Here is a 21,637-nt window from a genome sequence, read left to right as displayed (position 1 = left end):
TTGATTTAAACCCAGGTCAAGAACAAAGTATGCAATTTACCTGTTTAATGCTTGGCTTCCAAGTCCCAGGATATTTTTTTTCAACTTCTCATGTAAAATAAAAAAAATACCACAAGAGGGTCAACCCAAATCATGGTTTTGCATTTTGGGAACCACTCGTCCATTTTGTATGCATTACACAATTGAAATGTGAATCGATGAAGAGTGTTGCAGGGGCCGTGGAACCGGGGGGGGGGGGGGGGGTGGGGGGGATGGGGCTTCAGCCCCCACTTTTTTCCCAAACCATGCATTACATAATTCAAATGTGAATCGATGAAGAGTGTTGCAGGGGCTGTGGAACCGGGGGGGGGGGGGGGGCTTCAGCCCACCACTTTTTTCCAAAACCATGTACAAAAACATAATAATGGCCATATCATATATGATTGTGATTTTTAGCATGGTCAGCCCCCCACTTTAGGCTCACCCCCCCCCACTATGAAAACTGTTCCGCGCACCGCGGCCCGTGTTGAAAGGTGAACAGAGATTGATCGGACAAAGAGGGTTTGATTATTCTACTCACCTTATGTAGATAAGAAATAAATCACAATAAAACACACTTGGAACAACAGCCCCCGCTGGCTTGCTTGTGGGGCGCCAATATATGCATGATTTCCACCACACAATCGGCGAATACATCGTTCACATTCTGTGTGCTCTTAGCGGAGCTCTCATAGAAGGGCACGCCCCATCGGTTGGCGAGGATCATCCCTTCACTGGTGGGAACCTGCCGCTCTTGCTCCAAATCTGCTTTATTTCCAACAAGAACCATGGGGACTCGATCAGTTCCTTTAACTCTGACAATCTGCTCACGAATATTAAGAACATCTCCGAAGGACTGTTTGCTCGTAACACTGTAAACTACAAGAAAACCTTGCCCGTTTCTGATGTATAAATCCCTCATTGACGCAAACTGTTCTGTTCCAGCCGTATCCAAAATTTCCAGGATAGCCATGGTGTTCTCAACTTCGATGGCTTTGCGATAAAAATCCTCGATTGTTGGGTCGTACTTTTCGACAAAGTTTCCCGAAACAAACTGCACTGTCAGGGCACTTTTGCCCACTCCTCCACTTCCTAAAACGACGACTTTATACTCCCTCATGTTGGTTTATTTTAGTGATTTCTTCGCCGAAATCTCACAATTCAAGACAGTGTACTTGCACAGGGGCGCAGCACACGGGTTATGACTTGAAGAACAGCTGATGATCGCGACCGTGGGAACTCGACACACTATAGGCGGCTCAGCCAGGCGGCGAGGTTGAGGCGACCGTGCAGTGAGCTGAGGGCGAGGCACAATCACTCACGCTGAACTTTATCGAATGAACAGAGCAAGACAGAGATTATTTTTCAGTCTGCTACAGCAAATCAAGAGTAAGTAACAAGAACGTCCCTCTCCAAGTCGACAGCGCTCTTTTTATTGTATTAAAATCGTTAATTTATGTTAACTCCATTGATCATTGTCAGTAAACTAACCGAATGTTAAGTTTTCAAGAGAAGTGAAACACAAAATCACAGCTCAAAAGTTATGTCAGAAAAAGTCATGTAAAAGTATTTGCAAATAAGTCGATTGAGGGCAGCAGTCAAGTTCTTAGACGGCTGACATTGAAGCAAAAAAATATGAATTCAATTTCATTTTAACGTCTTTATATGGAAATTCATTTTGCTCACACAATACAGGCGTGTCCCCCCCTACTCAAAATCAAAATAGTAGATGGGGGGGACACAATGTCAAATGTCCCCCTACTATTCAGGGGCGGATCCAGCTTTCGCCAATAGGGGGGGGGGCGAAAAATATTTTCAGCAACATTTTTCTCGATTGGCCGCCATAATTCTATATTTTGTTGGTTTTTCAGGGGGTAGTCCTAACTAAAGACTGAAGTTTTAAGTATATGTTCGTTTTTATTGTTATAAACAAGATAAGGTATTTTATGTGATCTTCATATAAAATGCGAGCGCGAAGCGCGAGCAAAAATTCTTTAATTTTGTTGTCCTTATAGAACTGAAGATTCTGAGCAGTTTTTATAATCATGAACAAAGATAAGTATCCAACTAAACAATGCGAGCGCGAAGCGCGAGCCGAAATTTTAATACAGTGAAAATTAAGGGACTCAATTAGGACTGTTTTTAGTGATTAATGAAGAGGATACAAGTATCACAAATTAAATAATGAGAGTGATATTCCGACATGAAAAATGGACGGTCTAAGCGCGTTTTTATTTAAAATTTAAGAACAAGCTTGTGTGTCTCAAACAATTAAATGCAAGCGCGAGCTTAATTTTTTGATATACTGACATGATACAGGAGCATTTTGACAAATTTTGGAAAGAATTTCCAAAGAGGATAGGTATCTCACAAATAAAACATTGCGAGCGCGCAGCGCGAGCTGAAAATTTTGATATATCAATTGTGTAAATCAAACAAAATAATGAAAGCTTGATGTGTGAGCTAAAATATTGTGTGCAAATTGATTTCAGAACTGGATATATAAAGTGCCATTTAATCCTCTTGAATAGGATTCATTACACAGGCAATGCGAGCGCGATGCGCGAGCGAAATTTTTTATATAAAGTCTATTTTCCAATTCTTCCCCTCATCCTTTTCTTGTTTCCTTTCGGGGACGGGCCGGCGGTTACGAGGCGCAAATTACACATCATGGGTATAATAGCTCTTTCTTACTTTTCTTCCTGCTTTTCGTAGTTTCTATCAAGATAAAGAGTACACTTTTTTCTGCAGGTTGTCAAAAAATAGGGGGGGGGGGGCCGGCTCGGCCCCCTCCCGCCTGGATCCGCGCCTGACTATTTGTGATCTTTTATGATGATAAATTATATGAATACATTATTCAAAATCGAAATAAAACATGTATTTTAGGACGAGATGACCAAAGATAACTTTTTTTCTTTTGGCTTGTCTAATTGGGGTTATTTTCGCCGAAATAATCTTAAATTTGGGGTGATAACCCTTTTTTTTGCTTGTCAAATTTTCCAGCCCCTTGTCCCCCCTACCTTTTGGGAGAGATTTCCGCCCCTGAATACAGGGACCGCGGAAACGGGGGAAGGGGCTGCCGCGGGGCTTCAGCCCCCGAACTTTTTTTTAAAACCCATCTGATTTTGATCTTTTGCATCGTCAGCCCCCCTCCTACTTTCAAAAGAAAGAAAGAACTTGAGAAAGAAAGAAAGCAAGCCAAAAGAAAGCAAGAAAGAAAGCAAGAAAGGAAGAAAGAAAGAAAAACAAAAACAGGAAAAACGCACTTCTTTTCAATTCACTCACTTCGCTCTCTCTTTTATATATATTTTTTAATTACTGTACAAAATGCTCCACTAATGGAAAAACAGGCATGCAAGTTTATGGCCTGGCATGCCTGGAAATAGGCTCTTGGAGGGGGGGGGGAGGTGATGGTGTTTTAAAAACACATATTTTTCGCAGCTTTTGAAAACATTATTGGAATGACTGTACAACTTAGAGTCGGGTGTTCCATCTAAATTCCAAGGATTAGATTAATCCTGATCGACTGGAATAGTGCACTAGCCGAATATTACTAGATTTATATTTAAACTTTGTGGATCTTAATACAAAGCTAAAATACATGGATTCAAATCTTCTGAGATTGAAAATTTAATTCTCAAGATTCATAGTTAATCGAGTATTCGGCTGGTCACTATTCAAAGCCGATCTGGATTTGTTTTTCAAATCCTTGAAATATAGAGTGTAGGGAAATGTTGATGTCATAGTCTACTCATCTAAACGTTCCAATGCATAAAAATATCAGCCCTTCACACAGGAATTTAGTATTCAAATAAATCTATTTATACACAATCTATAAACAATATGTATTTCTAGCCGTTGAATATCTCAAACTGTGAATGTCTTTATTTCTTGACGAACATTTTTTGATTCCTTAATGAACAAAAGAAAAATATATGGGCTAAAAACATTACTCCATAATCACGAAAATCACAATTTATAATTACCATGACAACAGAGCAATAACGTACCGTCGTGAAATAAGACAAGATGGACAGCGGGTTAGTTCTGAATCCACACTTTTAGAAAAAAAAGAAGAAGATATTTTGCACGGGTGAACTTTGCACCAGAAAACGCCTTTTGGGTACAGTTAGCTACAGCTTCCAGATATGTAGGTGCAGAGTTGTACCCTTCTGGGAAGGTGCAAATTTGCACATTTTGAAGGCAAACACTATTTCCACACTTAGGTGCAAAGACGCACATTTTGGGGGTGCAACCTGTATAATTTCTGGTTGAAGTCAGAAACAAATGAATAGGGTGCAAGATTTCACCTAAATAAATAAATAAATGAATAAAATCCTCTAAAACATGAAAGTTCCTGTCATAAAGTAATAAGGTAAACATCAGTGGCGTAATGACCCCCCCCAAAAAAAAAAACATTAAAAATTTATTTTGCTTATCGCGTTAAAGTTGCAAGCGAGCAAAAATGTTGACAGTTTTATTACAAAAAAATCAAATTTTGTGATAAATTTAGACATAATATTCAGAAAATGATATCATATTTCACCCTTCTCTCTTCCCTTTTATTTTTTCCTCCTTGGTCGTGATATACATATATATATTTTTTTTTTTTTTTGGGGGGGGGGTACGCCACTGCCACTGGTGAACGTTGCAAGTACCTATGTTAGGTATAGTAGTTCGTTCGTGCCAGTTAAAAATTAGGAGTTTCGCTTTCGGACGGATGATGGATTCAAGAAAATATTGTCAAATGCTTTTCATGACAATGAACAACAAGAAATTCCCTTTTTTTTCGGAAATTTGTGAATCAAAATAGCGATTTCGTCCTGGGCACTTGACAAACGATATATTTGCAATTTTTCGTCAGCTTCGAAACTGAGGACGAAACTGCTGTTCAGGTTCACCAATTTTCGACAAAGACCTCTTTACTGATCATTGTCTGTTGAAGGGCATTTTCAATACATTTACTGTGTTCTTGAATCTGTCGTGTGTTGCCGAGCGAAAATCCCCTACACTGCAAAAACTCTGGTGTTGAATTAACACCAGCCCAGAATCTACATACTTGTCCACACCAGAGAAGTGTTAAGCAACACCAATTTGGTTTTGGTCTAACACCAGATAGGTGTTTATACAACACTAAGTATCATAACAGCATCGGTTTGATTCCAAACTGGTGTTGTTTCAATACTTCTCTGGTGTGACATAATAGATCCCGGGCTGGTGTTAGATCAACACCAGAGTTTTTGCAGTGTATAATCTTGTCTGATGTTTTCCTAATTACACACCACCTGCATGGGAAGATAAAATGTTTGTCATGTACATTTACATCTCAGCTAGAAAGCACTATTATTGTATTATCAACCGGATGCAATACAAATCATTCAGTGCAAGCAGCTAGCTACTATGACTAACAAAACATAAGACCATTTCGTTGATCACAAATTAATTGCAAAAATACTTTCATATATATACACAGTCTTAGAGATATTGTATTTTCATCCCAATATGTATCTTTTTTTCCTGCAACCCATCATAAATATAAATCAGTAGTCGGGGCATTTTCTTTGAAACTGCTGAACCCTAATGACCAACGTAACACTTGACACCGGAGAATATTATTTATATGTTTAACTCCTGCTGTTATAAATCAAAGAAACTGATGGCAAGTATGTGGCGACGACTGAAGCATATAGTCCTACTCCTACTGATAGAAAAGAAGATAAGAAGACAACTCTGTACAGTCTACGTTCGTTCAACGTTGCCAGTGCGCCCAACCGGTCCGTCGCCACTTCCGGAACGTCGTCTCACGTACGTGACCAGAATTAACCGCTGTGGAGTCAACCGGGGAGTCAATAAGCTATTGTTCCATAATTATGGTTCCGTTGCATTTTGTTCCGTTGAAATGCTGAGTAATAACTGTCTACACTTCTAAAACATCCCCTTTACGGCACAAAAATACAGAAACGTACATCGCATCTCAAAAGAAAATATAAGCCCTGATTTCAAACATCCCCGTCTAATAAGTTGCGCATCTCCAGTCGGTAAGCGTGACAATATTTTTATCATTAAGGTCCGTCGAAACGCCGATTATCAAAGTACATAAGGAATACAAAATGCGCCAATTGGCCATTCACTCTGTGTTATAATAACTGTCGATGGCGTTGTATCATGAAGCAAACAAGAAGTGCTGTCAAAAATGGTAATAAAATGTTGATATGTATACTGTGATGTCCAGTATTACAATTGTTTCCTTCGCAGCAGTACGTGCATGAGCCGAATATTCGACACCCTGCGTGACAGTCCTCCAAGTTATGAACACAGGATCGTTCTATCGACTGGCCAGATACCACTTTCTGAAACGAAAACAAAAATTAAGACACAAGTAATAAGATTCTTATGTTTTAAAGAGGATCAAACTCAGTAGTGGCGTTGTTTATTATTTGTTCTTTGTAATCTAAAAAAGAAGGATCATAGAACATAAAATCATGTTCCCCTTTCCTTCCCCTCTCATCTTTTTCTTGTTGTGAACAAACAGGTATCAATTTTGTCAGCCAATGTTTGTGATAACATTAATCTTTAATAGCTCCATCTACGACGATCCTTTGCCAAACCAAATTAAAGGCGGTTCCGAGATGGAATAAAAAAAAATAATTAAACGAACACGATTAAGATGCAAAGTCCTCACTTCGATGTACGAAAATTCGAGAAAATTTCACTTCTGTGTTACTTAGGTCATGCCTTGTTACGGTCTTTAGGTCCTTATCATCCACCCCATCAGCTACGCCCCCATGCAAGTGCCTTATACATGCATGTACCTTGGCATTTACCTACCTTGCAAACCCCCGAACATTGCACCAGTTCGACGCCCACACCATTGGGATCGAACTCCGTGCCACACGCTCTGCTGTCCTGCACTTCGAATGCGTCAGGGCTGTAATAACACGAGAAGCAGTCTTGCGTCAAGTTGGATTTCCGTGCGATGACGTCAGGAGGTGCGTCATTACAGAACGAACCCTCGCAGCAGAACGTGCAATCCTCTTTATCATCACAATCGTTGCAATCGTCTTCACTCAGGGCGCAACCTCGCATTACAGACGTTTGTTCGGAGATGTATACATTCATCTGTGACAAAAAAATAAGATGAGAGAAGAGTGGTTTAATAGATAACATGAGTTCAACGAAGGGCCGCGTGTCGAGGGATATGGAGCGACTACCCTTAAAGATTTTTCAAGAAGCGAAAAAAGGGTGAAGAAACGGGCAGAAAGAAGGAGCAAGAAAACAGAGAGGAGAAAAAAGGTCTGCCTTGATCTGGGTGAAAAAATCTTCCCAAATTTTCGGCGCGCTGTGCGCGAAAAATACATAATACATAATTTTTGAGCGCGAAGCGCATAAAAATAATTATTTACTATTCTTAAACGTTTAATAGTCATTTTAATGTCAAGTTTAATGGCTTTATAATGTTTTCCAACGCGTTTAAAAAAATATGTTTACAATGCATTTTACACACTTTTTAAGTTGTCAAAATAATTTTATAATGGAATAATGTATTTTGTTGTTTCTTTGAAAATGTTTAAAAGGAAACTTTAAACATGAGTTTCATTGACCTCGCAGGCCGTGTCGCACGTCGTCCTCACAGTCGTCTCCATCGACGGGTTCACACAATCGATGTCGTGGCTACCGCAGTCGTAGCACCACGTGCTGTCCTCGAAGTTCTCCTCGGGCAGGAGATCGTTGCAGAGGTCGTCGTCGCAGCAGTGCGTACACGACTCCCACCCATCGAGGGGATCGACCAGGCAGATATCGGGACAGTATTCGTCTTCGTAGCAGCCACGCGAGATGTGTATCGACTCAGGTCCGCCGAGTGAATTGTTTGATACCTGATAGTACAAATAAAAATGATTTGAACTGAAATATAATACTCTTCATATTAAAAGTTTCAAAAACTTGGGGGGAAAGATCATTTGCTTTTGCATGCCCCACTTTGTGGAATAGCCTTCCTGAAGACATAAAAAAAATGTACCTCTGTCGAAACTTTCAAAAATCTTCTAAAAACTTTGCTATTTAACTCTTAGCTCTTTATGCGCCTTGAGCACTCTACAGAGTGGATTTTGCGCTTTACAAGTCTCATTATTATTATTATTATTTTTTTTTTATTGGGCAAAACATTTTTTCAAACATGAGGTTAACGAAACAACTTTATTATCATGATCGAATTTGTTTCCTAAGTTCAAGCAAACGTACAATTAATGCGTCGGCTTCCCGCAAAAAGGGACTTGAAGGTAATTTTCACGATCATATTTTTATTTCAAATATTGAAAGAATATATTGTTGGCTATCCAATGATGCCCCCTCCATAAAAAAAAATCGAAATTTAAAGCAAAACTCACAATATCAGCAAATTAAAAAGAACCAAAATAATCATATAATATTAGCTGGCCTTGAGGGGAACATCAAATATAATTATTGCCGGCAACAGAATCATATTTGAGTCTTGGGTAAGTTTCTATATGCCCCTGAAAGAACATTAAAAAAGGATATTTGTTTAGGTATATGTGTGTGTGTATGGGAGTGAGCAGGGGCGTCGATCCATTTTTCAGATTGGGGGGGCAAAATCATGAATCAATTTTCCAAAAGCGCTCGATCACACAAAACAAACCCACACACACACACATATGCCTATATATATATGTGTACATATATATATATGTATACACACACACACATATATATACTCACCAGCACGTTAATGCGAGCGCGAAGCGCGAGCTGAAAATTTTGATATTTCGATCTGAAAAAAAATGAGTTTAATGGACGTTTTTAATAAAGAACAAGATATATATATCCAACAAAAGATTATTGCAAGTCGAAGTGGGAGTTCTTTTGAGGTTTAGAACTGAAAACGGGACCATATTCACCTATTTAATCATGGAGAGTATAGGTTCTTGATACAGAAATGATGCGAGCGCGAAGCGCGAGCTGAAATTTTTTTGATATTCCAATCTGAAAAGTGGACATTTTGAGCACGATTTTAGAGGAAGAACGAGTTGTGTATCTCAATCTCGCTTGCTGATTTCTGTGTAATATTACAATCTTATTTTATTTTTAGCACATGCGGAATTATTGGGGGGGCAAAACGATATGTTTGCCCCCCAATATTTTCATTGGTGGGGCGATCGCCCCCCCTGCCCCCCCATAATCGACGCCTCTGGGAGTGAGGTCTTGACTTTTTATCCCATTTGCTTTGTTTTGTATCTCTCACTATACACACCTACGTACATGACTTTATCTCCCAAAATATTCATACTTACGAAACAAGCGTGTTCACACTCGACAATCTCGATACCGTCCATCCATACTGATGAAAAATCATTTGGGTATAAACACGACTCATCCGTTCCGTTGATTGGCCAGAAATCACACTTGTAGCACTTTGTTGCGACGGTCAATCTTGCTATTCCTGTTGCAAAAGAATGGAAATTGACATGATTGATGACTAATTTAAAAAGATCTCCGTTTACGTCATTTTTACTTTCTTCTTTAAAATAATCTATATTTACGTTCAGTTAAAGTGTCATAACGCGTTCAATAATCTTTAAAGAAAATTATTAAACGTTGCTAATTGGTTTGTTTGTTTGTTTGTTTATTTATCCATATAGATTTTTTTACATTCATTCATTCATTCATTCAATCTGTCGTTTGTTCGTTCGTTCGTCCATCCATCCATCCATCAAAACATCCATTCGTTGTTTCGTTCACTCATGAGTTAACTGACATAAATTTATTTGATTCATCAAATTAGTTTTATCATTGATATCTTTATTGTGAAAACAAGAAAATTATCATAATAATTATCATATGTAATATACTGTATGGAAAATATTTAATTTGAAATGAGCAATGACTCCGTTAAAAATTGTTCAATTACATACAAAATGTGACCAAGCTCTTAGTAAGGCAATATAAGCTCAACCAAAATAGAATAAGAGTAAATGCTTAGCATTGAACTTTGATATCAGGGTGCACATCCGTTACAATTCCTCTCCACTAAACAACGCTTTCTGACCACCAATAAACGAATAATCATGAAATTCACTTATGTATGTCAATGTCCTTTGTATACACGTAAGCCTATATCGTGAAAAGATTTGTATACAGGCGCCCCAGGCCTGGCCCCCTTCCCGTTACCTCTAATAGTGATGCGGACTGCCCTTGTTAAAACTCGTTATATACCTGTCATGAATCGACATGGCACAATTTGTAAGCTTCATTATGAATCATAGAGCGCACTCTTTGCAACATATACAATGCCCAAAAGTTCATCGGGGAAAAAAGAAAACCTGAGAAAGTTTTAGTACGATTTCATTAAAGGGGAAGTTCACCCTGACAAAAAGTTTATTGTAAAAATAGCAGAAAAAATAATGCCGAAGGTTTGAGAAAAATTCATCAAATAATAAAAAAGTTATTAGAATTTCAATTATTTGATTTGTGACGTCATATGCGAGCAGCATTCCTACATAGTGAATGGTAAAAAGTCAATGAAATGTCATTTTCTCAGAAAATTGAAAATGGTTTTCTCTGTACCTTTTGTATATCAATAGACAAATCATTTCACACCCAATCATGAATAGAAAACACAATTAAGTCATTTAGGAACCATACAAAATTTAAAATTCATGCATTTTATATTACATAACACATGGGGCAGCTGCTCGTCTATGACGTCACAAATCCAAAACTTTGAACTCTAATAACTTTCTTACTCTTTAACGGATTTTCCTCAAACCTTCACTAATATTTTTTATTACTTTTTCGGCGATTTTTACAACAAAGTTTTCTTCAGGGTGAACCACGCCATTAAGAAAATTAAGCGAATGCTTGAAGTAAACGCGTTGAAGTTCAATTCCTTATCCAAAGAAGGCAATATAAATTCAATCATTATCATGATTATATATCATCATCGTCGTCGTCGATTACGCCATCATCCTCCTCCTCATCGTCATCATTATTTTCACTACAGCACATTATCATCACTAAAACCACTTCTAAATCACGACTATGTATCACCAACAAGACTTTTTATGTCAAATAAGATAACGCCCATCCTAGTGACCTTCATTAAAAAAAAATCATCGATTTGAAATTAGTTAACATCAACAATTCTCATTTTTGATTTAAATCACCAATCATAATTATTTGTAAAAAAAAAATCAATAAAAAAGCGTGCTCTAGATCAAATGGAAAGCGGAAAAAACGGTCCCCCCTAAAATTTTGTTTGGTACTTTTTTTTTTTTGCTTGTCAAATTTTTTCCTGCGTCCCCCCCTAAATTCACGTGGACCCCCTTGCAACGTGTGTTGACCCCCCCCCCTAAAATTTAGGTTGATGACCTTTTTCTTTTTTTTTTTTTGCTTGTCAAACATTTTTGGTTAACAATTCATTAAAAAAATAAAAAAAAATTGGGGGGGCGCTTGTCCAATTTTTTAACTGTGTCCATCACAAAATTTCAGGTGGACACCCCCTAAATTTTTTGTCTTCCGCCACCAATGGGGGGGGGGGGCTGCCCCCATTGAGTTGGATCTCTAAAAATATAGCTATCAATTAAGTCTCCTTATGTTTTATGTTAGTCCAATAGGTACCGGTGACCCCAGCCACATTTGTAGAGCAACGACTCCAACGAGAACCCCCCCCCTCCCCATGAAAAGCCCCGTGAAAATCTTCCTCTATGCATTGCAGTATTGTATTTTAGGAAACTATTGAGGCAAAAAATTGACATTTTAAGACACGTGCTACCGATTGATTTGACCAAACAGTCGTGAAGTCAATTGGCTAGAAACATTGCAAACGTCTAATAGGCTCAAGTCGCCAATAGCTGCGAGCAAGGTGACGAGACCGGGTGCTTTGCTATACCGGGTCATTAACCCGGAAGCATTTCCCTCTCATTTAACTGGGTTAATGGAATTCGGAGACACCACCCCCCAAAAAAAAATGCCTAAAAGGAGAATGTCACTCTTGACACCTATCCTCTAAGAAAATTTTAAAAAAAAGACAAATACACTTTAAAAAAATACAAAATAAATCTATTATGAGAGAAAGTTTCTTCTTATTTACTTCAGTACTTCTTCAAATCCCTCTTTTTTAAATTGTGCGGATTAACATTCTGTCAATAAACGTCTCTATTTAGATAACGAATTAAAATATTTTTATGCGCGTTATTGAGACTATTATGAATGAAAAAGAACTATATGAACACTCAAATATACATCTTCATATTTGAACTTCTACATAACCATTTTACTTTTCGTCTATATTTTGTCAATAACATCTTAAATTAAATCATATACTTTAAATTTATATTTTGGAGAAATATACATAAAACAATGATTTGCATGCTGCATGCACTAGTCAGCCAGTATATGAGCCATAACATTTGGTAGGGCTAGATAAGGGGCCAGGTATGGGGCAAAGTTCCTAAAGAGCTACGAGCGAGCAAAACGTTTTGGCCGTTTTAATCTTGACATTGAGATTCAAAAAATGATTTATTGTTTCACGTGTTTTTTTTTCAAGAATATATTTATTCATCTATTTATTCATTTATTTATCTATTTATTCATTCGTTTATTTATTTATTTTATATTATTACTACTTTTTTTTTTTTTTGGGGGGGGATCCATGACCCCAAGCCTAAAGCCATCTGTACGCCAATAGCATGCACGTTGTTATTTTCATATCAATATTGTCCATCTTCAGAAGCGCAGAAATGAACAATATGTTTTGAAACCAATGGTCACTAAACATGACATCGACGCTCTCATATTCTATCTAATCTACTGTCACATGTAATTTTCTGGCTAAAGCCCAATTTAAGAATTTGTTTATGTGCTATTGGGCTAGTGAAGTCTATTCATTGAAACCGAGACTCAAACAATCATCAAATTATGATTGTTTTTGTTTAGTGAATGGTCGTTCCAAATTGTCATGGTCGTTATTGGCTGACGTCCATGTACCGCCATACACTCCGAAAGCAAACTAACTTTCCCGTATATGGTATTATTACAAAATCTTCGTAACCTGTTCAAAATTCAAATTTGATTTTTTTTTACAAAAGAACGTAAAGTATAATGCAAATTGTTTTTATATATTATTAACTACGTTCGATGATATACATGATAATTAACATAATATAATGAAATGTACATAATATAGTGTATACATGTATTAGTAGGGGAGCAAAATAAACAAGCTGATTGCCAAAGCCTTTGTTGTTGTTGTTTTTTTTTCAATTTGAAATTCTGAATGAAGGATTTATTGCACATTTTATATATTTTTTGGTTTAAAAGGTACATGGAGCATGTCTTGAATATCATATTAAAACATATATATTCCTTTAAATTCATTTCATTTTATTTTTATCATTATTCATTAATTTATTTCACTGAGGGGGTAAGTTTCCTTCTCACCATTTCGAAATATCCTGTTTTGTAATTGAAAGGAACATCAATAATTAATAAATTAAATAATGATAAATTTATGATGGTGAGTACCTTTACGCTTAAATCGCATGTGTTTTTACATTTTTATTTCATATTCATTCATTTTCGCTGAAACTATGCCAACTATTATGTAGTCAAAATAAAGATAAAACTATTTAGTGTAAACACAGTCGTCATGATAAAATTCGATGCCAACTGAATGCAAGTGTCATCCCTACGACCAAACTGTCATGACACATTATTATGAATAAAAATCTATTTTTAGATTACTGGTTGCTTCCTCGGTGATTTTCGTGTGTGTCTGAGCTTATCTGCAATTCCAAAGTGTCATCAGGAATAACTGATCATCGCGCAAGAAGTTATCTCATTCCAAATGCAGTATATAACAACGGAATATCATTATAATATATCTATTTTAATTATCATATTTTTAACAGAACTTAATCACGAATTATTGGTTAAAGGACAAGTCCACCCCAACAAAAACTTGATTTGAATAAAAAGAGAAAAATTCAACAAGCATAACACTGAAAATTTCATCAAAATCGGATGTAAAATAAGAAAGTTATGACATTTCAAAATTTCTCTTCATTTCCCAAAAACAGTTATATGAACGAGCCAGCTACATCCAAATTAGAGATTCGATGATGTCATTCACTCACTATTTCTTTTGTTTTTTATTGTTTGAAATATGAAATATTGTTATTTTCTCGTTATTGTCATGTGAAATGAAGTATCATTCCTCCCTGAACACGTGGAATTCCATTATTTTAACATTTTGTGCTTCAGGCAAGGAGGTCCTAATCGTCCAATTCGTAAAAATTGAAATACTGTATAATTCAAACAATAAAAAACAAAAAATATAGTGAGTGAGTGACATCATCAACCCTCTCATTTGGATGTAACCGGCTCGTTCATATAACTATTTTGTTAAAAATAAACGAAACTTTGAAATGTCATAACTTTCTTATTTTACATCCGATTTTGATGAAATCTTCAGCATTGTGCTTGTCTGATTTTTCTCTATTGATTCAAATTAACATTTTTCTGAGGTGGACTTGACCTTTAAATATGTGTGTGTTTGAGTGTTTACAGACCAGTATCATTCAGATGATTATTCGTCACCATCCAATAGATATGACCAAGGGAGCTTTTCATGAAAGATTTTATCCGACAATTACCATAGTAACAGTACCTATCAGCCAATCAGAATCAGGGAAAGTTGCCAGATCTGACAACTTGTCGGACAAAAATGTTGATGAAACGGTCCCCTGGGCTCGAACCTCGACATCAATCAGTAACTTTCCCATGTATGTAGCTATCTTGGATCACAGGCACACGGCACAAAGCCGATAGCTGGTTAAAACAAAATTGCTTGTTATATAATACCCCTGGAAAATTTCAATGAGCGGTCAATTGACCAACTGACAGGTTGCTTAATAAATTGATAGGGCGTACATTAACATATACAGGCATACAGCATGTATAATCCTAGTATACCTGGGATTTCGATATAGCAGTAATCCTAATTAGCCAGGCAAGTTGATCCATATTTTAAATGTGGATGATTAAAATGATGTTTTTTCACAACCCAACAAACTTTTGTATCGAAGTGGTGGTCGTTGCAAAATTGTCTAATCGCAAAATATGATCCCGTCGTCTAAAGTCAAACAATGGCGTAGTAGGGGAGATCTATGTGGGGCGCCCAAAATCTCATATAGGCCCATTTTGTGGTATATGTATGTTGTATATCGTATGTTTATACTAGGCTACAAAATTTGTTCTAAAGCTGTTTAAATTGATTTTCCTTGCATTACACATGAAGATTTGATATATATAACACTAATCGACGACAAATATATTCCTTTTTGAGAACTTTCAAAATTATCTTTTTTCGTTTCGCTCCGCGCTTTCATTTTGAGAAAAATAGTGCCCCAAATACTTAGGGTTGACATGTGTCTTCTATGATGATATGACTGTTGTTTGAATTCTTCCACATTGTTGGTACCATCAGTGCAGCAATAAGTAAAGAGACGATATTCAGATATTGATATGATACATTAATATGTATGACTGGTGCATATACAAAACAAAGATCGTTATCACGCACGTGTCATAATGCACATTGTAAAACTTGAGTAGTAGAGCATTGAGTTGTTAAATATCCTTGTGGAGATATAGGCCCGAATTCTATATAAAGTCAGGCTTAATGTCTAATTTGATGCTAAACTTATGCTAAAACTTTTTGTTTTGTATGTTTATTGTGCTCTTTCGTCGTGCTATATCGGCAAAGAAAACTAGCTCAGTTCCTATTTCCAGACAGTAACTTATCTGAAAGTGACTGATGGGCTGTTTAATCGAGATTTGTGTCACAATTTGCTTTCCATGGTTAAACCGTGACTTAAGACCAGTTTAGATATAAACCCGAGAACAGAATATGAACCACATCAGACACTTTAGGATTACCTTATATTTTAGTCATGATTTAGACGCTGTCCGCTCATTTTGTTTGTTTATCTGAAAATCTTAAATAATTTTATTTCATATATATTTGAAAACTCTTCATTTCCATTGAATGTTAAGAACGTGTTTTAAGCGCACTACAAAAATAAAATCAGTCAAATTGACTAGACCAGTAGTCAACTGGGCGCAACTGATACAACACAACTTTCATTACCTAACAATCATAATTGGTAATTGATTTTTGTATGAATCATAAAGAAATAAAATACTAAATAAAAAAAAAGATATTTTAAACAAATAATGATCTACTACCAACAAAAAAATCCAACATTTACAGTTTGCAGGAGAAGGATGGTTTTCAGATTGCTTGAAAAAAGACAACCCCGGAATACAACTCATTGAATTAGGGTCGTGTGGTCCAGTGGTTAGAGCATTGTACTCATAATCGCAAGGTTGTGAGTTCGAATCCCCACTCTGCTATTGTCTCCACTTTGATAAAAAGGCCCAATAGTGATATCTGTCGTCTATTACGTCAGCCACTATGACTGATTAACCTAGACGTAAAATGTTTCCAAGGTAATTGGTTATATACCAGCTTAGCGTTTACCAGCAAAATGCTGTCCTGCCGAGTTCCTACGGGAGTTACAACAAATAGAAACAGAAACAAACAGAATTAATAAATACATTTATAAAGCAGAATGGAAATGTATTTTGTTTAAAATTTTATAATGATGAAGATGGAGATGAATGAGGGTGATGGTGATAATGGTTAAATGAAGGCCATGTTGGAGATAATGATGATGGTCATGGGAGAGTATTTGGTGATGATTAAATCACAGGAATAGTTACATGATAACTGATATGTCTTGTCATATTTCTGACCAGTGGCGTCCACAGGGGGGCAAACCGGTCGAAAAATGTGACAAGCAAAAAAAAAAAAAAAAGGTTTTCAATCTAAAAGGTCTTCAATCGTATACCAGAAAAAAAGTTGACAATAAAAAAAAGAAAAGAAAAAAAAGGTTTTAAAGCTCGAGCTTGTCAGGGGGGGGGGGGGCAAAATAGGTTTTGAAGCTCGGCAGGGGGGGCAGTGATAATGTCTTTTGCATGGGTTTGACTCGTCGGGGGGGGGGGGGGGCAGGCTTCCCCCTATGCCCCCGTAGGTACGCTAGTGTTTCTGACCCATCTTCTAGTCAGAAATAACTGTTCTAGTAAAATACGACTAGAAAGAAGTCAAATATGAATAGAATGACAGATGGACCCTGCTGACACTATTAACTAGTCATATTTTGACTGATTCGTTTTTAGAGTGTGGTTTCCGATTCAAGGCCAATAAATGCACACGGTGAAATAATATTACATTTTCAAGAGTATGTTCAATACAAATTATTCAAAGAAATGCATTTAACCATCCCATTCGTTTGATTCAATGTTTAAAGCATATGGATTCAGTTAGGCTACTATCATTATTATGAAGGTAATTGTTCCAATGAATATGACTTCCACTTTAATCCATAACGGTGTAGACTGATACAGAAAATAGCGTCAATGTCACGGTGAATTTGCTAATAATATCTAAAAGGCCAGACAGAAGTGTTCGATTTTAGACTTCCTTTGTTAGTTTAGACATGTTAGATGCCGTAATTGGTTTGGAAACTGATGGATTAATTCTTTTCCTGAATGTATACAGTATAAGACTATACTAGTTATCATTTTTTTTCTCAAAACTTTTGGGAAAAATAATATATAAAGTATAAGCATAATAATAGTTATCATTTCTCAAGATTTTGGGGAAAATAAAATTCTCATTCAGTCTTTTAATGCTGATGTATCACTAAGTTCGGGCGCAATAATACAAACGTTCTAAAATATTTTTGGTTTCAAATATGGTACACAATTTTTTTTTTATGTATACGCGAGCGAGCCCATCTCCATCTTTCTTAGATTATGCAAAATAACGTCTGATAAAGGAAATTCAAATAAAATTCATAACATTACATCGAGAAGGGCAGAAATTCCATGGGCGTATTATGCAAAAAAAAACCCGGGGGGCAAAATACATTAAAAAGACCCGAAAAACAACTTAAAAGCGAGTGAGCGAAGCGACCGAACTTGTCAATGGGGGAGCTTAATTGCATTTTAAAGTGAAATTGAAGGATTTAATTCACACCTTTGGTGAAGCTTGTGAAAGCATTCAGTATAAAAAAGACAATCATATACATATATTTTCCGGGGGGGGGGAGGGGACAACCCTCCATGTACAAAGCTACGAGAAAACCTTGGGGTGATGGTTGCAATAAAAAAAACGGACAAAATAATTTTACAGCCCGAATCCATGTGATAATATTTTGATTGTATGTACTCGGAATACTAAAAGCATAGAAATCAATGTAAAAATGTAGACAAAAAAAATCAGTCAAAAATGTCAAAACATTCAACTAGTTAATAGGGTCAGCTGGATGCATCTGTTATTCTAGTCATATTTGACTATTTTACTAGAACATAGTTATTTCTGCCAAAAATATACGTCAGAAATGTGACAAGACATATCAGTTGCACCCAGCTGACTACTGGTCTAATCAATTTGACTGATTTTGTTTTAAAGACTGTAGTGCCTATATATACTTCAACACTGTAAAAACTGTGGTGTTAAAACTGACACCAATTGGTGTTCATAGAGGACCACACCCTGAGGTGTTAAAATAACACCCGAGAGATTGAACATAACACCAAAGAGTGTAAATGTACCAACCAGGTGTTGTAATAACACCTATAGGTGTAAAACTAACACCACCAATTTAACACCGGTGTAAAATAACTGGTGTGGTCCTCTATGTACACCGGTTAACACCACAGTTTTTGCTGTGAAGCAGACAATGTACTTCCTCCTGTCTAAAATGAATTATATTTAAGGAACCCTGCTTTACTCCCAACCATCTTTTTTCTATATGTCAAAGGTATATCTCTTCAAAGTTATGATATTTTCCTGGGTGTGTATATCCTCTGGACGGTGGAGAACTGTCTTGGAGATTTATATCGGTAACTTTGACATATTACTCATTACCGGGGACATCTTATTTTGTGTTGCTGGTTGTGTTTAACATCCGGGATTTTACCAAAAGAGGGAGAAAGTGGGGAGGGGGGAGAGTGAGGGGAAAGAGAGGGGGAGGCAGAGGGACAGCAGACAGAGGCCTGGTCGGGGGTGGGGGGGGGGAGGAGGGATTCTCAGACAATTTTTCAAATCCATGCAAGACCCCTATCCCTTTTTTCTGTATATTGGACTGATTGATTGCATTTAATCTTTTTCTTTTCAAAATTAAACAAAAAATTACAATGCATGGCAAACAAGAGAGAGATAAGGATATTTAGGTTCTTATCTCGTCGGTGAAGGTTTCTTTTTTATATTTTGAATCCAAATAAAATTGAGATGGTAGAACAGTTTTCGAAACTGAAGTGGCTACCCTGGGTAAATATATTATTATTATTATTATTAGATGTCGGATATATTTAACAGCTTTCAATTCGAAGTGTGGTTGATTTCAAACATGCCAAATACTATAGCCTGCACAGTGTTAGTTGCGCATTGTAACGATGTAAGAAAATATAGGTGATCGATGAAAGACCTACTTACTTCAAAAGAAAACTTATAAAATGGATTAAATGAATATGCTATTCCGAAAAGAATTGCTATATATATACCTCCCCGGGGAGTATATGAGGCAAACAATTTGAGTGTGATGAATATTAGAATTGTTTTTGTTCAGAAAAATTAACATTCTGAAGTAGATTTGGCATTTGAAAAGTGAAATATAATAATAATGATGATGATAATAATAATAATAATAATGATAAAAATAATGATAATAATAATAATAATAGTAACAATAATAATAATAATCAATGGTCAGTTTTTGTATAGCGCATAACACATAACAAAAATGTCTCTATGCGCTTCACAAAATTAGGGAGAGGAAAAGATATGTTGGTGAGTTAACTTTGTTGAGGTTAGGCACAATTTTAATAAGTTTGTTTATATTTTTCAGACATTCGTGAAAAATTAATGAATTCAATGGTTCTTAAAAATACAATTCAATTCAAGAATAAAAGCTATTTTGGTGAAAATCCCGTAGCACAATATTACAGATATATATAACTTCCAAACCCTTCATCAGTGAAGAGTGATACTACTAAAGATATTCAACTTTGATTTAATTTCATATCTTTGAATGTAATGTATGAACCAGAAAAAATATACTTTAATACCTATTACAGTTACCCCCTCTGCCCAATTTTATCATTTTAGAACCTATTGCAGGGGAGAAACAGAATATTTTGCGAGGGACAAGAGTTACCTAAAAAGGTGACGTCATCTTTTTTTCTCAATTGAATAACACAGGGATGACAGAATTTTTTTTTGCGTAACCACGGTCGACGTTCCATACCACTTTTTTCGTAATTCTTCTGTCTTCTTAATTCTTATTATCGTTTTTTTTTCTTCAATTGAAAAATCACAAGTGGCAGTCGCCCCTGACCGACGGCACTATAAACTTTGCCTCGAGAAAACGGAACGGTCGGAATATATACTTTCAAGTGAGCTCACGAAAGTACCGCAAAAGGAAACACGGAATTATTGTAAGCTTCGGGCATATAGGGGTAATTATGACCTGCTTTAAACCCAGTATTTTTTTTTAATACTGTGCAGTGCACTTGCTCCATCCCCGTATCACAACCTCCCTCTAAAATCCAACTAAGTAATTAGCATGCCATTTCCCCTTTCACGGAAAAGCGAGGAAGTACTTTATAAAACTCCAGTCCTCGTCACTATAGCTACATAATTGGGGCAAGGCACACGCACACACCACACATGTTCACATTTTGTTGTGTGGGTTAGTTCATGTGTTCATATCGAATGATTAAATGTTCACGGGGTATGCTTACCGAAGAACATGATGCCGGTGAAGATTACGACTGCTCCCGCGCAGTTTCCCGCTGATTTTGAGTCCATTTTATATATTATGACCAAATTATGAATCAGCAGCAGCGAACACTAGCTCTCTCGTTTAACTTTTAGCTGATCTCATACTCTGGGCGGGAATCATATCGGTGACGTCACACTGCGGGCTCCAGTGCCCACAAACATGCACTTTAAACGATACGAAGCTCCTTAAAAGACAACTTTCTTTCCAACACGAAATTCCCTTTAAAACTCTACATTATGATTCTAAAAATGAAAGTCCACCTCTGTTTGGACGATAATAAATAGGAATAGAGTCACCGAAGTTCTTCATGACGAGAGTAAATCCGTATTAAAGTCAAGGAGAGTGAAGGCACATGTAGGTGTGGCTATAAATAACCCCATAAGGTCTGTTACCACGCGCTTGCATGTGTTGGAAGAAATGAATAGCACTTTTCCTGAGAGAGGAAGAAAGGGGTTTGCCGCTTTTGGAAGTTCACCCCTGTCAACGTATTAGACTCACCAATACAGTCGTTTTCTTCCTGAGCTCCGACCTAATATCTTCTTGGCACATTCCCCCCGCACTAGCTGTATTATCATCACTCTAGTAACACAATGTTATTACAGTTTGCAAAATAAACAAAAGGAAAATGCTATCTTGGTGAATAGATTTCAGGGCAGTTTTCGAGCCAAAAAGACTTCTCTTCAAATTATTGTGAA

At 36.6% G+C, this 21,637-nt stretch overlaps 2 protein-coding genes across 2 annotated transcripts; both read right to left on the bottom strand.

The window, feature by feature from the left end:
• Nucleotides 1–484: 484 nt before the first annotated feature.
• Nucleotides 485–1,570, bottom strand: LOC121429961 (ras-related protein Rap-2c-like). The gene has a single exon (XM_041627232.1). It carries the CDS (start codon nt 1,136–1,138, stop codon nt 581–583), a length of 558 nt encoding a protein of 185 aa, XP_041483166.1. The 5' UTR covers nt 1,139–1,570; the 3' UTR covers nt 485–580.
• Nucleotides 1,571–5,917: 4,347 nt separating this feature from the next.
• LOC121429960 lies at nt 5,918–21,413 on the bottom strand. The gene is made up of 5 exons (XM_041627231.1): nt 20,902–21,413; nt 9,324–9,472; nt 7,620–7,892; nt 6,847–7,137; nt 5,918–6,368 (listed from the first exon to the last, which is right to left on the bottom strand). Exons 1-5 carry the CDS (start codon nt 20,966–20,968, stop codon nt 6,156–6,158), a joined length of 993 nt encoding a protein of 330 aa, XP_041483165.1. The 5' UTR covers nt 20,969–21,413; the 3' UTR covers nt 5,918–6,155.
• Nucleotides 21,414–21,637: the final 224 nt, after the last annotated feature.

The sequence above is a fragment of the Lytechinus variegatus genome, chromosome 16 (genome assembly GCF_018143015.1).
Source record: "Lytechinus variegatus isolate NC3 chromosome 16, Lvar_3.0, whole genome shotgun sequence".
Classification (NCBI taxonomy): domain Eukaryota; kingdom Metazoa; phylum Echinodermata; class Echinoidea; order Temnopleuroida; family Toxopneustidae; genus Lytechinus; species Lytechinus variegatus.
This window is presented reverse-complemented; position numbering and strand designations above follow the sequence as displayed.

What these genes read in the sequence shown, in the direction of transcription:
- LOC121429961 (XM_041627232.1), bottom strand. Translation starts at nt 1,138, where the DNA reads ATGAGGGAGTATAAAGTCGTCGTTTTAGGAAGTGGAGGAGTGGGCAAA.
- LOC121429960 (XM_041627231.1), bottom strand. Translation starts at nt 20,968, where the DNA reads ATGGACTCAAAATCAGCGGGAAACTGCGCGGGAGCAGTCGTAATCTTC. An exon ending in CACCGGCATCATGTTCTTCG is followed by an intron (nt 9,473 to 20,901) that starts GTAAGCATACCC and finishes CTTTTGCAACAG; the next exon opens with GAATAGCAAGATTGACCGTC. An exon ending in CGTGCGACACGGCCTGCGAG is followed by an intron (nt 7,138 to 7,619) that starts GTCAATGAAACT and finishes TTTTTGTCACAG; the next exon opens with ATGAATGTATACATCTCCGA.